The 8,102-nt window shown below is 46.7% G+C and overlaps 1 protein-coding gene across 2 annotated transcripts in view; it reads right to left on the bottom strand.

Moving 5' to 3' along the window:
* Positions 1 to 427: 427 nt before the first annotated feature.
* LOC138650885 (zinc finger protein 574-like) overlaps positions 428 to 8,102 on the bottom strand; it is a 54,206-nt gene continuing 46,531 nt past the window's right edge. The window contains exon 2 of one of the 2 annotated variants that reach the window (XM_069740740.1): positions 428 to 3,663. In XM_069740740.1, coding sequence (XP_069596841.1) covers positions 886 to 3,630 — 2,745 coding nt within the window. In that variant the 5' untranslated portion in view covers positions 3,631 to 3,663 and the 3' untranslated portion in view covers positions 428 to 885. The remainder of the gene's footprint in view (positions 3,664 to 8,102) is intronic. The other variant, XM_069740741.1, reaches the window with a different exon arrangement.

Genomic DNA, 8,102 nt, shown 5'->3' with positions numbered 1-8,102 from the left:
GTTCTTCCCTTGCAATCCCGTACCGGTAAGGATAGTTATAATGCTATTAATGGTCATAACCCATAACGTGTCACCACCCATCGATGAGACCCTCCTTTTTTTTCCCCCTTCAAGTCTACGTTCCCACATTGAGCTTTTGGTGAGTGTTTGACGCTGCGTCAAAAAAAAAAAGTAGCGTCTTACAGTTCCAGCCCAGTGCATGGGATTTCTAGAAATCTGCTGCCCCCCACCCCGTGGTTCTCACTCAGCGTAAACTGATCTACGGAGTGGGTTTCAGATCTCCAGCGTGGCGAGTTTTTCTGTGCAGATTTTTCCCGTAGACTTACATCAGGTGCATTTTTAGTGCGTTTCTACAGCGCAAGCACATCAAAAACACGTGTAATTCGCACCTAAAAAAACAAAGGTTTGACAAGGCCAAAAAAAAGTATCATCAACAAACAAGCTTTATTTAAAGTATCACACACCAGAGTAAAAAAAAAAACGCTATAAAAACACGTTAAAAAAAAAAAGGCAATGAAAAAAATCCGCAAATAACCTATTTACCCATCATGAAAAACTCACCATGGGAACATGAACTTAAATATATCCAATAAAAAAAAAATTCAAAGATGCCTCATGGTCAATCCAAATTAGGGTATGTTCACATGCTGCGCTTCTGCAGACCTTTTTTTTTTGTGCGAAGGAACACGTCCATGTCAGGACAGCGCAGGCAGAGTTGGCTAATAATTAATGGCCGCTTTGTGCCCAACGTTACGTCAGGAAAGTGCAGTAATGAAACGACGACCATTTGTAAATCTAGGCCTTTTATATTATTAATAAATACCTCCTATCACATTAATGAAACAGAAAAAAACAACTATAATATACACTGAGCACAGGGGGTCTCTATATCGTCACATTATCCACCTGTAAGTTCCCCTCAAGTGCGGCCTGGTAGATTTCGATTGTTTCGGCTAAAGGGAGAGGCTCCACGCTCTCGATGATGGCTATGGTTTCGCCCAGTTCTGTGCACATGATGGTCTGCTGCGGCTGCGCCGGGGTCCTGTGCGTTAGTATATGGCTCTGAAGGTTAGAAAGGGACTTGAACCCCTTTCCGCAGTCTGGATACAAGTGGGGTCTTACTCCGGCGTGGGCGCGTTTGTGTTCTGCTAGCTGCAAAGACTGGACAAAAGTCAGGCCACAGACGGGGCAGTGATAAGGCCTTTCGCCTGTGTGAATTCGGCGGTGCTCACTTAAATGAGAAGCCTGGCGAAACTTTTTGCCGCAGTCCAGACAAGGAAATGGCCGCTCCCCTGTGTGCGTTCTGAGATGGAGTCGTAAACTGAAAGAGGCGGAAAAAGCTTTCCCGCAATAGGTGCACTTATGAGGTCGGACCCCGGAGTGAAACTTTTGGTGCCTTGTCACTGTTCTTTGGCTGGTGAAACATTTGCCACATACAAGGCACTTAAAGGGGCGTTGACCGGTGTGTAGGAGAAGGTGAAGGTTTAAGCTAGACTTCGAATTTAGGACCTTATTACACGTCGGACAGACGTGCTGACTCGAGCGTCTGCTCCGGCATCTATGTTCGGAGAGTTGCGATTCGTCCGCGAACACCGCTCCGCACTCCTTGCAGTGGATCGGAGCTTTGCCCTGGTGATCGAGCTGATGTAACTGCATTAATTTTTTCCGCAGGAAGGCCTTATCGCAGTCTGGACACTTGTAAGGGAGGACGCCCGTGTGTTTGATCTGGTGCAATTTAAGTTTGGAGGTGGTGTTAAATTCTAGGCCGCACACGTTACAGGGGAAAGGCCTGGACCCGGTGTGCAAGGCGCAGTGCTGCTGCAGGTTGGAATTCTGGGTGAAGCAGCGGCCGCACACCTCGCATGTGTACGGCTTTTCTCCCGTGTGGGTGAGGTGGTGACGTATCAGATTGGCATGGGTCCCAAACGCCTTGCCACACGCTGTACACGAAAATGGCCGCTCGCCCGTATGAGTGCGCATGTGGTTCCGCAAGTCCACCTTTTTCTTAAAGTTCTTCCCGCACACGCTGCACTTGTGCTTCCTTTCGGTGACGTGCACGGCCCGTCTGTGCTGCACCATTTTCAGACGGGTGGGAAATTCTTTGCTGCACTGAGGGCACTTGAAGCACTCGGTCTGACAGTCCAGCACAGTCTTTGGTTCTTCCGATGAAATGTGGGTGGTAGCCAATCCATTTTCTTTGGACCCTCCGTTCTCTATAGTCTCTTTTTCATTGGGCACGACCACAAATGGCACCTCTGGGGCGTGCAATTTCTCTGGAGCCAGCATTGCAGAAATCTGGGAAAAATGACCCAAAGAAAGAAGCTTCTCCTTGCTGAAGATGGCAGGCCTCTCTGGCCGGGGTATACGTGTGCCGCTTTTACCGACATGGGTCCTTCTGTGATATAAGAATTTTGTCATGTTGCTGAAGGTTTTCCCGCAGTGGCAGCGATGCAGAGGGTCTGCCGTGTGGCTTTTTCTATGCAAGACTAAGGTGATTTCTGTTCCGAAACCTACACCACAGTCCACACATAGGTAAAGAGCCTCCCCCCGATGGACTCGCATGTGCTGCTCTAAGGACGCCTCTTTTTTAAAAACCTTATAGCAATTTGGGCACTGTAAGGTGCCCTCCACATGCACCCGACGGTGGGATTGCAATCTGCTGGCAGAGGTGAAGAGGCGGTCACAGTCTGGACAGGGGTACTCTTCGTTCTGGTGTTGCTTACGGTGCTTCCGTAGCTCCTCGCTAGAGCCGAACTGTTTCTTACACTCAAGGCACTGGTACACCCTATGAACTACCCCAAACCTATCCTTGGTAAACTCATCTTTTGATTCTACCATCCAGTCTTTTCGCACCCGCTCTAGAAATACGGATGAAGGGGTGGCATTATCTGAGCTTCCGTAGAGTGAAGACGCCGAACTTTCCTTCTCCGATGCCAAGAAGTGTCGACCTTGGTGGTCAAGGAACTCCTCGGGCGTGTGAAATATCTGGCTGCACTCAGAGCACTCGTACGGATGCATCTCCGGGAGCTGGATCACCTCTCCCTGTGCAGACGGGTTTTCAGATGACGCTCTTGGCACAGGTTCTATGGTACCGTCAGCCGCTACCACAGCCGGCATTTCCACTCCCCACCCGTTTAACGTCCTTTCGTCTAAGAGAACATTTTGCAAACTGAGCACGGCCTGGATGCCAGATCCGGTCTGGAGGACAACACTTTGCTGAGACTGGTGCTCCTGCTTCTCATGCTTCTGGCGGTGAGCCAGCCACAGTTCTGGAGACGTAAAGAGTTCTTTACAGTCAGAGCACTGGTAATGTATCTGGCCATTGGTTAATGAGGGAGATGCGAGGGCATGAGGAAATTCCCGCATGTGGATCTCTTGGTGATGGAGCAGGTCGTCCGAGGACACCAGGACTTGTTCACACTCTAAACACTGGAACTGGCTTTCTTGTACTAGGCCTTGCAACTCTCCCAACTGCAGGGACACATCCTGGGAGAGCGTCGCTTGGATGCCACTTCCAATGTGGTTCTGCTGATGAACTAATACGTCTTCTAGAGCGTTGAATAGCAAACCACATTCTGAGCACATGTACTGGTGCTGAAAGACCACCGGAGCCTGGACGTCCTCCGCCATGACGGCAAACAGGGATCACTGCTTGTACGACAGCTGTAAAGAGAAAATGAGAAACCAATAAAAAAATACAATAAAGCAACATATCATGCCAATCACCAACACCCGTCCTAACACATCAGATGCCACTCCCTTACAATTCTGGAGACTCCAAGGTTTAAATCTCCAATCATGTCCTACTTATCCTGTGTTACATCCTGTATTATACCCCAGAGCTGCACTCACTATTCTGCTGGTGCAGTCACTGTGTACATACATTACATTACTGATCCCGAGTTACCTCCTGTATTATACTCCAGAGCTGCACTCACTATTCTGCTGGTGCAGTCACTGTGTATATACATTACTGATCCTGAGTTACATCCTGTATTATACTCCAGAGCTGCACTCACTATTCTGCTGGTGCAGTCACTGTGTACATACATTACTGATCCTGAGTTACATCCTGTATTATACCCCAGAGCTGCACTCACTATTCTGCTGGTGCAGTCACTGTGTACATACATTACATTACTGATCCTGAGTTACATCCTGTATTATACCCCAGAGCTGCACTCACTATTCTGCTGGTGCAGTCACTGTGTACATACATTACATACACCATCCCTGGGAACGGAAGCTGCCGGGAGCGCTGCTGAGGAGATCGAGGGCCATCGGAAGGTGAGAATAACCATTTTTTAAATTATTTTTAACATTCTATCTTTTACTATTGATGCTGCATAGGCAGCATCAATAGTAAAAAGTTGGTCGCACTTGTCAAACTCTATGTTTGACAAGTGTGACCTACCTGTCAATCAGTTTTCCAAGCGATGCTACAGATCGCTTGGAAAACGCTAGTGTTTAGCGGTAATACACATGCCAATTCCACATGCGTTTTACCCGCAGCAGGGAGTTCTGGAATTGCAGTGGAAATTTCTGGGGCAATTCCACAACGTGTGCACATAGCCTAAATCTGTGATTGGTGAGGACGTGGTGCAGAAGTGGAGTTTTTCCAAGAGAGGGCAGTGGGACTGTGGATGGTACGAGGGGTAGAGGCGGGGCTCGGGTGGAGCCTGGGCGGAGTCTCAAGGGGGGCCCCGAAAATTTTGCCAGTATGGGCCCCCGAAATTCCTAGTGGCAGTCCTGTACACAGTGGTGAACACAGCAACTCTATGGGCCCTGCACCGTCCAACGAAGGGAGAAGTGGCCCCATTGACGCGCCCCATTGAAGAAGCTACGGCGAAACAGCGCTTGTCGGGCGCATGGGAACCGCATCTGCACCTCACCAGCGCTAGTTACCACCGCACTTGCTTGGCACTACAGGTAATTCATTCCCTGGCAATATATCCTTCCCCTTGCAGGCCCTTTGTTTATATTGGCACACTACCTTGGATGTACTCAGCAGGACATTAGCAGGTTTTTCTCTTGCTTTGTATTCCTGGTCAGACATGTACTCACTTTGTGCTTATTTATTAACCCTTCAATAGGATACTCTTTAGGTTGTTGGGGATTATACCTTGCCCTGTGTGGATATTTATTTTGCTCAGCGTAACTAGATCGCCCCCCTTTTTTTGTACCAGTATTACCATCATATTTTCATTGGGTTTATTTATTTTTCTTTAAACCCTTTATGGTATAGTGCAGATTCGTTTCTCTAGTCTGGTGGTTTAACCCCCTCCCTTTCTCCTTTTTTCCTCCCCCATATTAAATGTTCTGTGTAATTTTAAACATATTGTTTCAATACATTTATTACTTTTTAAAAATATCCTTTTTCCTTCCTCACTTCTGTTTCTCTTGTGGTATCCCACAATTGAAAATGTGACTTACTCCTCTTGTATATAGAATATACCTGTGTGTCATCTGCTCCTGTATATAGTATATACCTGTATGTCATCTCCTCTGTATATAGTATATACCTGTGTGTCATCTCCCCTGTATATAGTATATATCTGTGTGTCATCTCCTCCTGTATATAGTATATATCTGTGTGTCATCTCCTCCTGTATATAGTATATATCTGTGTGTCATCTCCCCTGTATATAGTATATATCTGTGTGTCATCTCCCCTGTATATAGTATATATCTGTGTGTCATCTCCTCTGTATATAGTATATACCTGTGTGTCATCTCCCCTGTATATAGTATATATCTGTGTGTCATCTCCCCTGTATATAGTATATATCTGTGTGTCATCTCCCCTGTATATAGTATATACCTGTATGTCATCTCCTCTGTATATAGTATATACCTGTGTGTCATCTCCCCTGTATATAGTATATATCTGTGTGTCATCTCCTCCTGTATATAGTATATATCTGTGTGTCATCTCCTCCTGTATATAGTATATATCTGTGTGTCATCTCCCCTGTATATAGTATATATCTGTGTGTCATCTCCCCTGTATATTCCCCAGCCAACAGGAAGCCCTCCCCCCGGCAGTATATATTAACTCACACAAGCTTTGTTATACTGAGAATGTCCTTTGTTGCCTATATTAACCAACTAGAGCTCAGATTAATTAACTAGCAAAATAGAAGCTGAGCTGTGATTGGTTGCTATTGGCAGCCTGATAAATCCCCAGCCAACAGGAAGCCCCCCCCCCCGGCAGTATATATTAGCTCACACATACACATAATAGACAGGTCATGTGACTGACAGCTGCCGTATTTCCTATATGGTACATTTGTTGCTCTTGTAGTTTTTCTGCTTATTAATCAGATTTTTATTTTTGAAGGATAATACCAGACTTGTGTGTGTTTTAGGGCGAGTTTCATGTGTCAAGTTGTGTGTGTTGAGTTTTGTGTGGCAACATGCGTGTAGCGACTTTTGTGAGATGAGTTTTGTGTGGCAACATGCGTGTAACAACTTTTTTGTGTGTCGAGCTGCATGTGACAGGTTAGTGTAGCAAGTCGTGTGCAGCAAGTTTTGCGCATGGCGAGTTTTGCGCGTGGTGAATTTTATGTCTGGTGAGTTTTGAGTATGTGCAAGTTTTGTGTGAAGCAACTTTTGTGCATGTGGCAATTTTTCCGCGTGTGCAAGTTTTGCGTGTGGCGAGTTTTCCATGAGGTGAGTTTTGCACGTGTGGCGAGTTTTGCGTGAGCCTAGTTTTGCATGTGGCAAGTTTTGCGTGTGGCAAGTTTTGAGCGGCGACTTTTGTGTTTCGACTTTTATGTGGCGAGGTTGGTGTATGTGTGGTGAAATGTGTGCTGAGGGTGGTATATGCGTTCAAGCACGTGGTAGTGTGTGGTGTATTTTGTGTGTGTGTTCATATCCCCGTGTGTGGTGAGTATCTCATGTCGGGGCCCCACCTTAGCAACTGTACGGTATATACTCTTTGGCGCCATTGCTCACTCTTTAAGTCCCCCTTGTTCACATCTGGCAGCTGTCAATTTGCCTCCAACACTTTTCCTTTCACTTTTTCCCCATTATGTAGATTGGGGCAAAATTGTTTGGTGAATTAGAACGCGCGGGGTTAAAATTTCACCTCACACCATAGCCTATGACGCTCTCGGGGTCCAGACGTGTGACTGTGCAAAATTTTGTGGCTGTAGCTGCGACGGTGCAGATGCCAATCCCGGACATACATACACACATTCAGCTTTATATATTAGATATATATAATCTACTATATAATTGTCTAAGGGTCACTTCCGTCTTTCTGTCTGTCTGTCATGGATATTCATTGCTCGCGGCCTCTGTCTGTCATGGAATCCAAGTTTCTGATTGGTCCCGGCAAAACAGCCACGACCAATCAGTGACGGGCACAGTCCGGAAGAAAATGGCCGCTCCTTCCTCCCCGCAGTCACTGCCCAGCGCCCGCATACTCCCCTCTGGTCAGCGCTCACACAGGGTTAATGCCGGCGGTAACGGACCGCGTTATGTCGCGGGTAACTCACTCCGTTACCACCGCTATTAACCCTGTGTGTCCAAGTTTTTACTATTGATGCTGCCTATGCAGCGTCAATAGTAAAAACATCTAATGTTAAAAATAAAAAATCATTATATACTCACCTTCCGCCGCCTTTCCCGCTCCTCGCGACGCTCCGGTGACCGCTCCATGCAACCGGCAGGTTCCGGTGGCAAGGATGGTATGTGACAAGGACCTGCCATGACGTCACGATCATGTGACCGCGACGTCATCACACCCTGGGACCGAAAGCTGCCCCGCAGTGACAGAACTACAACGGGCCCTCGGATCCGAAGGTGAGTATATGTTTATTTTATTTTTTTTAACCTGTGACATACGTGGCTGGGCAATATACTATGTGGTTCTGTGCTGTATACTACATCGCTGGGCAATATACTACGTGGCTGGGCAATATAATACGTGACTGGGCAATAAACTACGTGGCAACGTAATATACTATGTGACTGGGCAGTATACTACGTGGACATGTATATTCTAGAATACACGATGCGTTAGAATTGGGCCACCATCTAGTGTGTGTGTATAGTATGTATATAGCAGCCACATAGTATATAGCACAGGCCACGTA

Source organism: Ranitomeya imitator, chromosome 10 (genome assembly GCF_032444005.1).
Source record: "Ranitomeya imitator isolate aRanImi1 chromosome 10, aRanImi1.pri, whole genome shotgun sequence".
NCBI lineage: Eukaryota > Metazoa > Chordata > Amphibia > Anura > Dendrobatidae > Ranitomeya > Ranitomeya imitator.
This window is presented reverse-complemented; position numbering and strand designations above follow the sequence as displayed.